The following is an 11,895-nucleotide window of genomic DNA, read 5'->3' as shown; positions in this document are numbered from 1 at the left end:
GCAATACCTAGGAAACATAAATTTTGTAGATTCGTGCAAATGTTTTGGTGGTCTTTCATGGAGAAGTTGGCGGCACCCGTGATTGCATCCTTGCCATTAGGGATGAATCCTGTCCATTCTCAATTGTTGAACGAAGTATATGCCGTCCGGCTCCTGAATGTTATTCTATGGATATTGGGTGTTATACTTGCGGATTGGATCAAGCGCGTGTACTGGTTGGTTATGAAAACCAAGCTCCGGAATTTTAACCTCTGAAATTTTGTGAACACATTCAATTCGTAATGCTAATATATGTTATCTATATTTATGCATTCGTTTGTTAATAGACGAAATTATCAAACTAGGTTAACAAATGCAATAGTTTATGAGTCTATCATTAAGACGACCTCCTCACTTACAAAAAACAACACAAAAGGGAAATTCAATGATAATGAAACTGTAATTAAATTGGAAGGGAACTTTAATAAGGCTCGGAGAATGGGTTATTAGCAGTAGTATTTTTGTTGACTGCCATGTTCCATGTGGCATCTGCACGCTCGTGATCGTGCCCTTCGTTCGCATCAAAGCCATGTTGTTCGATATGAAATCCACCTTCCCATCCCCGATGATTGAACAAGCTGCCCAAGTCCCTCTGATAAGCATGACTAAAACTAATGGAGGTTTCCAACAGTGTTTCCCAACTAACATCCCCATTATCTTCTTCCAATTCTAGTTCAATCAAAGGCTTCTCCTCTTCACCCTTGATGTTAACAACGTCTCTTCTCATCACTATTTGTCCTTGAGAGAAATTTGAAGGAGAATCCCCAGAAGATGAAGGGCTGGTACTGGTAGTTGGCGACGTTGAAGACTCCGTTAACTGCCACATGCCACTCAGAAAACTTTCCAAAGCCTTGATTTGTATGTATGGAATTGGCTCCACCAAAGGGTACTCGTACATACCACACAGACCCTTTGCCTTGCACCACTCATAGAACTCATAAAGCTCATTTGTTTGCGCTGCTGCTTTCTTGTATATATTGAAAGCAGCTATGCAGTTCCTGTACGGCATCTCAAGTAGATTGTCCAAAACCGTCACTATTTCTCTTCTGAACTTTGTGTAGCAAACGAAGCTGTCACGAATTATGAGTTTCATGGCAACCTGCACAATGAAACTTCGCGCTGCCACTCCCACAGGGTAACACTCCATCACCCTATCTATAAGGCTCTGCAGTTGCGGTAACATTTCAAGCACTTGACCCATTTCCTTCATTTTCTCTCGAAAAGTTTCATCCATGGCTTCTTCATTTTGCTCCAAATCTTGGTCTTCCAAATTGGTGCAATCCAGAGCAACACAGTTAAGGGCTTCATCCAGAAGGCGTGCGTAGGATATGACAAAGTTGGTGTAGGAAACCGGACACGAGGAGGAGTCATCCTTGAAATGGCAAGGGTAGAGAGAAATCAAGGCATTGGAACGTGTCCATAAGAGTTCAGTCCAGAGAGAGCTGTTTCCAGGGACAGAACGAAGCAAGCGGTGCAGAAGAATGAGACACTTGAGTGCAACACGCCAGCAACGCGTGGTCCCAAATCGGCGAGTGAAGCTGATGGCAAAGGAGTGGCACGTAGATGGAGAGATGGAGAAGAGTTTCAAGAGGTGTTGTATGTATTTTTCATGCAGAGGCAAGTCATCTGGGGCTGTTGCTTTTATGATGATAAGGTTGATGTCAGAGAAGCCACTCGCTGAAGCAATCTTTGCATAGCTCATGCAGCTGCGCTCTTTTAGACAAGTGCAAACTCGCCGGAACCTCCTCTGCATCTTTTTCTTGTTTTTTACATATACGTATATGAGATGAGAAGGTGGGAATAGCCTTAAAAATGGAGTCCCAAGAAGTGTTTCTTGTCACTATGTGTGTCGGCTTTGGTCTTTGGTACTGTCGGGGCTATAATTACGAGGGAACACAATCGGCTCTCGAAAGAGACAGAAAGCCTGCAAAACTGTAAATGTTTTAAGAATAATGGGGTTATGGACTTATATGGCCCAAATTCAAGAAAGTTAAATCCTATTGTTGGTGTCATACCAAGGTACCATGGCGCAGAATAGATTCTTTGTAATTACTTTACCACTTATTATGGAGTGAAAGTTTAAGAGAATAAATATTGATATCATGATACTTAACCATGTCATTTTGTTTCCTCTAAAGAGGCTCCTTTCCAACATTGTGCATTATCAGATGTCTAATTCCTATTTGCTTGGGAACTACTAGTGGTGGCAAAGTTGGTTTTTTGACCAGGCCACACTCACATTTTATTTTCAGCTCCCTAATAGTACATGTATACTAAACCTCATGAATATTCACATTCCTTTTATCTTTATTATCTTCTTCATAATTTCTGTTATGGTACCAAAGACTTCAATTTTGAGTTTTCCTACACAACTCAATCGCAGATCCTTTTGATGGATCCCATGCCTACTATGAATTAAGTTTTCTCGATGGTTTTATAATGAGAGGCAAAACAGTTTAGCACCTACTGGAGAGGATTATGGGATCACGATCAATGCAGGGGAAGGTATTAAGAACTATGGAAGAGGAAGAGGAGGCAATAGTAATAGAGTTTGAACATATTGTAGAAAAACATAGACATAGATTCTTGGTATAAGAAACACGATTCCCCTTGTTAGTTTTGATTTTGAATATTGGTTTTAATTTTTTTCACCCACTTTTTATGCTTTCTCAATCACTTGACTTAATTAAATCAGGTAATAACAATATTTTAGTTTTAATTATACAATTATTTTGCATTCTGAAATGGTGGGATCAGTTTTATGATGGATGAAATCTTATATAAACAATCATAGAGTCCCTAGCATCAAAACAATACTCATTTCATGTAAAGTGAGTGTATTAAAGGCTAGAAATATTGTTTGCAATTGAAACTATGAGTGCTCTCATTCATATGTTGTTGAATTATGGGACGAGATAATAAAATTAAATATACTGTCATGCTTTTTGTAATGTACAAAATTTATCATTTAGTATCAGAGAGAGACTCAGGTTTGCCTCTATCAAGCTATTTGTTATGATTTTCGGCCTTCAAACATTAAACCTTGTCCTCATAACAAGCATGTGCTATGGGACGGTGATTGCAATGTTTATTTTATTTAAAAGGCAAATTGTTTGTTTTCTATTTGTGAGAGGCTTCTATGTAATGTACAAATTGTTTTGTTTATATATTTTATCTTGTATTAATCCATTATTCCTTTCAAACATACAAACATGATTAAGTTCATTAAAAGTATTTATTGCCTTTTCAGACCGTAAAAGGATTAATACTGTGCTCTACAGGGTTATTTTATTTATTTATAATTAGGAGGGGGCAATGTGGGAATTTTAGCAATCTCAAAAACCCTAATTGGTGGGTGGAATATATATAGCGCGAGACAAGAGAGAATTGGATAGGCAGGCAGTGAGAGACGAAACCCTAGGTTTTAGTGAGTGGCGAAAATGGCGGTGATTTTTTCAAGTGCAATACCAGGAGGGGCAGCACCAGCAGCAATCGAGCAAGTGCAGTGCTTCGGGCGGAAGAAGACGGCGGTGGCAGTGACCTACTGCAAGCGCGGCCGAGGCCTCATTAAGATCAACGGCTGCCCGATCGAGCTGGTGGAGCCGGAGATCCTCCGCTTCAAGGCCTTCGAGCCAATCCTCCTCCTCGGTCGCCACCGCTTCGCCGGCGTGGACATGCGCATCCGCGTGAAGGGCGGCGGTCACACCTCCCAGATATACGCCATCAGGCAGAGCATAGCCAAGGCTCTCGTCGCTTACTACCAGAAGTACGTCGACGAGCAGTCCAAGAAGGAGATCAAGGACATCCTCGTCAGGTACGACCGCACCCTCCTCGTCGCCGATCCCCGCCGCTGCGAGCCCAAGAAGTTCGGTGGTCGCGGTGCTCGCGCCAGGTTTCAGAAGTCCTACCGTTGATTTCCTCCTTTTTTTTTAAGCTATTCATCATAAGTTGTTAAAGTACTTTCTCTGTTTTATTGGTTCTGCGCTGAGTTAAGATCAATCGAATTCTGAATACAGTTATATAATGGTTAAGTTTAAGTTATGTCGTTATTAAATATAATTGCTTGAATGCTGCTTTTATCTTGTTAGTGTTTGGATTGCTGCTTCTATTGCGATAATCGCGCTTGATTGTGCGATTATATAGGATTTTATAATTTGAATTGGGATCAATTATACATCGCAATGGTGGTGCTTTTATTATTGTCATGTTGTTTGTGCGAGGAGGATGTTCAGAACAATGGTTGTCAGGGATTTGTTTTCCTGTTAGATTTTCAAAGGGCATGCCTAACTAGGAGTAGAAGAATGAACAATACGTAACACCTCTTTGACCTAATAAGAGCAAAAGAATAAACAAACAACCTTGGTCTGTGAATCGTCTTTACTTTGCCAACATCTCCTTGTGAAACCTACCCCAGTTTCTCAAATATCCCAATGCAACTTTGCTCACTAAGTACATCAATCTTCTCTCCTTTTTCGTTTTTGTGTCCAAAGAATATCAAGGGCCAGTTTTTATTTAAGCCTTTTGCGATATTATGGAGGTTGTAATGAGTGATTTAGGGTTTGTATCAAACTAATGCATTTTTTAACATTATTGTTAAGCATGCTGGTATGTTGGTCTGTTTCAATTCAAATCAACTAGCGCATTTCTTGTCGATAAATCAACAACGTTGTGCTTTCAACTTGCTGAGCATTAAATAAATTGATTGTAAGTCGAATTCCAAGATTAATCGATATTAGAATTAAGATGCACTATAATTTAGAAGTTGAACATCTTATAGACTATTATTTATCTTCAAATCTGAAGACTATTTTTAAAATGTTAAATCAAAAAAGGAAAAGGAACTAAAATAAAATAAAAGACACAGGAGAAGAATAAATACGGTAATAAAATTGCAAGAAATGTAAAAGGACGAATTGAAGAATAATGGTAGAAATGTGAATTGACTTTTTGAACTAGTAGCCGTAACTGATATTCGGAATGTATGTCTTACAACAATTTTGTGCAAATGTATTTCAGCCAAGAAAAAATGACCACATAAGTCTTTATTTTTGTAGATTTCTGATTGTAACTGGTAAGTATAGTACATAATTGTTTAAGTGACTTCAACCATTGCTAATAATTGTTGTATTATGTGATCTCAGATTTTTTCAACGTTTTTCACTTAGTAATTTTTCTTTACTTCTCTTAGTTGTCTAATCCCAGTCTCAAACTTTGATGGTCTTTCTTAGAAATTTGATAAGTCAAACACAACTCAGAAAATCAATTTTTAAGTTACATGACCCATTTCAGGAATTGAAGTCGGTCACTTTAAATAACACTTACAAAAAAAAAACTCTTGAGTGGACACAACAGGTAATAAGTAAATAATGTATATGGATTAATATGTTATTAAGTGACGATTCTAATATTGAAATTACTAATTATATCAGTACGCCATCTCCTTTTCATAATTATTGATGTTTAAGGTTAATGTATATGATTAATAAATATTTAATAGATGTAACATATTACTATATTTATAGTAAAACGTTTTTATTTGATGTTTGCACTACTAATAATGAGTTACTAAATAAAAGTAAAATTGAAGAAACTGTTAATATAATTTAAATTTCTAGAAAAGTAAATTGTTTCGAGATAATAAAAAAGAGAGACTAAAACGTCATACTCATAAAAAGTAATTTAAAATCATGAATTGTAAATTTTTTTTTACGATTACGTACAATAATTTAAAATCATGATTATCATACTGCGAAAATAAAACACGGGAGAAACGAAATGTGCAGTTGAATAAAGTGTAAGAGAACTAGGTGAGTAGAAAAGAGAACAAAATATTAGCCAATAAAAAATAAAAAAATTGACAACAGTTGAAAAATAAAAACAACAGGTTTAAATTATAAAAGAAGGGACAAAAGATAACAACACTATATACATACTTATATTTTTTCTCAAAGTCACCCCTCAATCCAATGTAACTCTGTCTACGTACATGTATGTCACATGTCTTATAGTACCCTTTTAATTTTTGTAAATGTGTATTTTAAAAATTATTTTTCATCAAATACGACTAATTAATTAATTGAAAACTAGGTATTTTCAAAAGCGAATACCAACATCTAAATTCTAAAATATGTATTCGGTAAAGTGGATGGGGGAGTTATTCGGGTAAACGGTGAAACCCGTTTGGCAAGTTTGTAAAACGGGTCGGGTCAACGTTTGAGGCGCAAGGAAGGTGCGTATAAGCATAGAAGGAAAGTAAACTAGGGTTTTAGCAGTGGTGGAAGGGTTGTTGAGAAGGGGTTTTAGAAGTCCACATTTTTCAGATTTGATTCGCGTTCCTCTTCTCTCTTCTCATCATCAATGGCGACCCCCATTCCTCCCCCTCCTGCCGCCGCCGCCGCCGCCGCCGCCGACACCAAGGTCGATTACTTGAACCTTCCATGTCCGATTCCCTTCGAAGAGCTCCATCGCGAAGCTATGAGTCAGTAACCTCTTCCTTCAATCGCTTCCATTTCCAACTTGCACTACGACTATCTCACGTTTAAATTCCTTTCTTTTTGGACAGTGTCTTTGAAGCCAGATCTTTTTGAGGGCATGCGTTTTGATTTCACCAAGATGCTCAATCAGAAGTTCTCCCTCAATCACAGGTACCTTTATGTTTTCTTTCTATTTTTTAATTTATGAAATTCGATTGTGTAAAGTTCATTTATTATTAATTTGCTGATCTTGTTGTTGTTGTCTGATCAGCGTGTTGATGGGACCTACTGAGGTTCCTTCTCAGTCCACGGAGACAATTAAGATTCCAACTGCTCACTATGAGTTTGGCTCAACCTTCATTGATCACCCTAGGGTAACTTGGACTTCATTCAAATGGCCTTTCAGTTTGTGTTTTTTTATTGATGATGATGCTTTTCTGCAGTTGTTGCTCTGGGGCAGAATTTTGACTGATGGGAGGCTCAATGCCAGAGTCAAGTGTGATTTGTCCGAAAATCTCACTTTTAAAGCCAATGCTCAGGTATGTATATGTGTGTCCATTATGAGTAATGTTGCCTGAGTGCCTATCATTTTCTTATGTTTCACACCCTTTCTTCTTCTGCTACTTCTTTGATTAGTTAGTATATATATTTTGGACTCTATTACGAAAAAAAAAAACTTGTACTGTTTTGTGGTTTCTACTTTCGAGTGGTACCACTTACAACTTATTGGTACCAGAAAAAGTAAGTGTAGAAGTGCCGTGGAATGTCCATTCTATTTATTTGTGCAGTATTTGGTTTATGGTGTCCCCTTATGCCTCTATTGCCATGCTTATTTCTGTTTTGTTTCTTGTCTCTTTTACTCATCATAATGTTCTGTTTTCTTGTCTGCATGTACAGCTCACAAATGAGCCGCATATGTCTCATGCGATGATCAACTTTGATTACAAGGTCAGCTACCTTACTATTTCTCGACTACACCATGCAATGCCTCACCCATCTCCTAGTCATGTTTTTGCATGTTCTTTCTATTAAATTTTGAATTTTGTTAGACGTATATTGCATTGGAGTTTCTTAATGGAAGTTTCACTTACTATCCATATGAACAATCTTCAAGTCTTATTCCTGTTTTATAATTTCATTATGTTATATTTTTCAGGGAAAAGACTATAGGACACAATTTCAACTTGGTAATGGAGCCTTGCTAGGAGCAAGTTATATTCAGGTATGGAATCTGCATGCATATTGCAGTACTTTTTTTTTTATCTGGCAGATACATTGTGGTGTTGTCGTATGCTGTAGTTTATCATTTGAATGATCTGTTGTGAAGTGTATTGTCTTATGCCGTCAAGTCAAGATTTTGATAAGTTGCTCTGAAGTGTATTCGTTTATTGAAGCATTATCATTATTCATTAATTCAAGTAATCTTTGAGATATATTCAAGTAAAAGTGCTATATATATATATATATTGTGTAGAATCCCTTCATAAAGAAAGGATATATTTGAGATATATTAGAGTAGAGTTTTACTCTATAATATGATTATGTTTAATCACTGTACTTTTACAGTTGTCAGTTAGGTTCTGTCAGTTGTATACAGCTGTCAAACAACTGACAGCCTAACTAACAACTTTAAAAGTACAGTGGTTACACATAGCCAGATTACATAGTAAAACTCTACTCTAATAAGATAGATAATTGATCGTTAATGATATTTTTAAATGAATAATAGTTTGGCTACATGTGCCTGATGGGAAATATATCTTACTGTTGCTACCTTTTAGGTAAATAAATATTCATTTATTGTGCTGATTGATTGGTTTTGGCTTATTTGAGGTTGTGTGAAAGCATAGTTTTAAAGTGTGCATGATCATGCCACTATCTCGCCGTTACATAGTAGCTCTACTTTCCAATGCAGAGCAGATTTGACCTGTAGTGCCACAGATTTGAGCAGTGGGCGGGCGCTCTGCGCCACTATCTGCTATTGACTACTGTGTGTGAAAGGCAATCTGTCATCAGCATTTTCTATTAATAAAGTGCATCGGCATTTCCTTAACTAGGTGCTTCTGGTTTAGAGATTTAATTTCATTCAGTTCCTGTGGACACTATTTGCTTGCTTGGAAATAGTTTTGCTGATCAAATTTTTTTTTGGGAGATGGGGGGAGGTGGTTTATGTTTAGTGACTTCTTAATGCCATATTAGTTTTAAATTGTAGATATCTGGGTTTTAAATAGCACCACTATTGTGTCAGACCAGTCCCTGGCTGCTATAGGGGCAGCCGTAGTGGAGAAGTTGATTTTTGCGGATGCTTTTGCAGTTGGAATAGCAGGAATTGCACTTGATAGCACTGCCTGCATGAGTGCTGCACCTCTTCCCTTTTGCTATTTTGTAGCCACAGCCCCTTCTCCATCTGCGGTTACTGTCTTCTCTTTGTGTGAAGCTGTCTGCATTTTGCTCTTCTCCATTTGCAATCAAATCTTCTTGGAAGGGGGAGGCAGTGCTTAGCTGCTGGGGTCTTAGGTTTATAGTAAACAAAACAAATGGTTAGGGTTGGGGGTATTGAGCCAATGGGCCCAAAAAAATTTCAAAGTGTTTTTTCTCTTGTATTTTTCTTGTTTATCTATTTGAGTCCAGGTTAACTTCACTTTTTGTTTGTGATTTTTTGTTTAAAGCATGATATGGTAAATTAAAATAGTTGTAACAAATTTCAGAGTAGCAGCTGTCCTGGTAGAGTTTTTGGGGTCGGCCACTCTGTGCCGCTATCCCGGATTTTAAACACTGATTACTATTAATATTTGACAGTTGTGGAAGTTAGCCCATCTATTTGTTTCTTTAGTTTAATTGACTGATTGTTATTATTCTTCTAAACAAATGCTGAGCAGTACTCTTGATTTCCCTTAATAGCCTGCTATTTGATGTGGTAGAATTGATGGATGTATGTGAGCTCATCTAAATTATTACTGAAAACATCGTCTTTCTGCAGAGTGTGACACAGCATTTATCATTGGGTGGGGAGGTATTTTGGGCTGGTCAGCATCGGAAGTCTGGTATTGGTTATGCTGCTCGCTACAACACTGATAAGTCGGTATGATGGCTTAAGACTTACCCCTTCATACATTATTGATCGCATGGCCCACCCTTGATCCCTCCCTCTTATATTTCCTATTAATCTTTCATATTTGTTTATTTATCTATTGATTTCTGTATTGATATTGGCGGGACCGTTCTGCCTGGTACTATTTTGCTGCTTTACCCACCAATTATAATAATTTTTTTTTCCTAACCTACCTGGATATACATGTGCACAAAATATTAAGAGGATATAGTATGTTTTTAATTTGTCCACTTGTCAACCATTGCTTACGCTGTTTTATCTTATTCTTTTTTTCAGTGATTCCTTTTCCCTTTTTGATTACTACTGAAGTCTTTCAATTTGCTCACCTACATCCAGGTTGCTACAGGGCAAGTTGCTAGCACTGGAATGGTTCTTCTAAGCTATGTTCAGAAGGTATCTGAGAAGGTGAGTTGATAATGACATTATAGATATATATGTTGTTTTCAATTGAACTTTTTATTTCTTATACAAAATGTTCCTTTCAGGTTTCTCTAGCATCTGAGTTTATGTGCAACTACTTGTCAAGAGATGTCACAGCTAGCTTTGGTTATGACTACATCCTTAGACAGGTAGTTTTCTCTTTCTTTCAGGAATTCAATCATGCATTGGAATTTGGAACTAATACGACAGGAATGTGGACCAGTTAGGCATATATTTCTGTCCTTTTTGTCCATTGGTTATAATAATGCTTTCTTGTTCATCTATATCAGTGCATTGGGAGGAATAAATGACAATTATCAACCCCTGCATCACATCTAGATACCTTTTCAAGTTTCACATCTCTCGTTGTTCACCTCTATTTAATTTCAGACATATTAATACCATCAAAACTTCCAAACTTAATGTATGCTCACTTCATTCACCAATGGACGGGAGACAAAAATACCACTGGAACAGGTGGCCAGTAGCAGTAGGTAGTGCACTAAATGTGTAACTTGCCACATCATAATTTTACTCATCTTTTGATACTATCTTTAGTCCTTACTTTTTCTCATCTTTAAATATGTACTATAGAGCCAAATCCATACCTTCTTTAGTGTTTGAATATTCCTTAAATCTTGTCTTCGGAATTAATTTACTGGTTTTGAACTGATCAACAATTTTGCATTATAAATTTTTATCTGGTAACATGGACCTGCATTTTTGGGTGTCTGCTATGGGTGAAAATTAGAGAAATAGCTACAGTCTTGAACTATTAATGTTTTCTAGTACACGTGTGGTGTTTAGAACAGCTAATTTTTCAAATTTCAATTGATACAAATATTTTGACGATATGCAAAATAGCTTTTTCTTTGGAAGAACTGAGGAACAGCGTGTTTATCCTTGGGCTATTTTAATGAGCCCAAAGTTTTTTGCGTATTTTTTTCATGGTAATGGGGATTTAGTACTATTTTATGTTACAAGGAAAGGAAAAAGATGAGCTGAATTTTGAGAATATGCTGAAAAATTAACTGACCTACCCCTGATTACCTTCAATCGGAAGGGATAAGAAATTGAAAGAAAAAAAGTGTGGATGCTCTCCCCTCGTTGAAGGCGATTAGGATCACAAAGTAAAACATGTGTTCATTACAAGAAGTCATGTGGATTACTATGTGGTTATTTTGGATTAGCGAATGCATAGCCATTTAAAATCCTGCTTCTGAACTTTGATAATAATGATGCACATCTTATCTTGGTTACTGTAGTGCCGCCTTAGGGGAAAGATTGATTCCAATGGCTGTGTCGCTGCTTTTTTGGAGGAGCGGTTAAATATGGGTCTGAATTTTATTCTTTCTGCAGAGGTCAGGCATTTTTCTTTTTGCTTTTCCACTGCTCTTTTTATTTGAGTAGGGATGAAAATCTAGTTTGGTGGGGGATGTTGAGTTAGGTTTTGATCGGCTTTTGCATTTTTGCCCTGACATGGTTTTCGTATGTATTAATTGCAGCTTGACCACAGGAAAAAGGACTACAAATTTGGGTTTGGTTTGACTGTGGGAGAATGAATAAACCGAACTGGAGCTGTGTTTTCATTGCTGTACCCAGCTTAGCAAGCTTTCTTGCATCTTTTTCCTTGTTGGAGATTTTTCTTTCCAAAAAAGAAAAGAGGAAATATCGTTTGTGTCGGGAAACACTATTTACAATCCACAAGTAGCTGCAGAATTTTCAATAGTCATCAATTTATTTGGAACTTGGGCAGAAAAAACTCGATTTATTTGGATCTATTGCCCTGTTTTCCCTTGAGGGGGATGTAGAGTGATATCAGTTTAATCCATATTGTGAGATCAATTTCCA

The 11,895-nt window shown here is 37.0% G+C and overlaps 3 protein-coding genes across 3 annotated transcripts; 2 read left to right on the top strand and 1 right to left on the bottom strand.

The window, feature by feature from the left end:
* Nucleotides 1–460: 460 nt before the first annotated feature.
* On the bottom strand, nt 461–1,792 carry LOC100809332 (putative clathrin assembly protein At2g25430). The gene has a single exon (XM_003524308.4). The coding sequence runs from the start codon at nt 1,790–1,792 to the stop codon at nt 461–463; it is 1,332 nt and encodes a 443-aa protein (XP_003524356.1).
* Nucleotides 1,793–3,432: 1,640 nt separating this feature from the next.
* Nucleotides 3,433–4,118, top strand: LOC100527911 (40S ribosomal protein S16). Its single transcript, NM_001248604.3, has one exon. The coding sequence runs from the start codon at nt 3,480–3,482 to the stop codon at nt 3,951–3,953; it is 474 nt and encodes a 157-aa protein (NP_001235533.1). The 5' UTR covers nt 3,433–3,479; the 3' UTR covers nt 3,954–4,118.
* Nucleotides 4,119–6,307: 2,189 nt separating this feature from the next.
* RSDV1-LIKE (mitochondrial import receptor subunit TOM40 homolog 1-like) lies at nt 6,308–11,895 on the top strand. The gene is given in 11 exon segments (NM_001255676.2): nt 6,308–6,517; nt 6,602–6,683; nt 6,784–6,886; nt 6,956–7,051; nt 7,410–7,460; nt 7,669–7,734; nt 9,493–9,594; nt 9,961–10,029; nt 10,110–10,193; nt 11,310–11,405; nt 11,550–11,895. Coding segments are annotated over 11 exon segments (927 nt in total). The 5' UTR covers nt 6,308–6,396; the 3' UTR covers nt 11,607–11,895.

This window comes from Glycine max, chromosome 5, assembly GCF_000004515.6.
Source record: "Glycine max cultivar Williams 82 chromosome 5, Glycine_max_v4.0, whole genome shotgun sequence".
NCBI lineage: Eukaryota > Viridiplantae > Streptophyta > Magnoliopsida > Fabales > Fabaceae > Glycine > Glycine max.
This window is presented reverse-complemented; position numbering and strand designations above follow the sequence as displayed.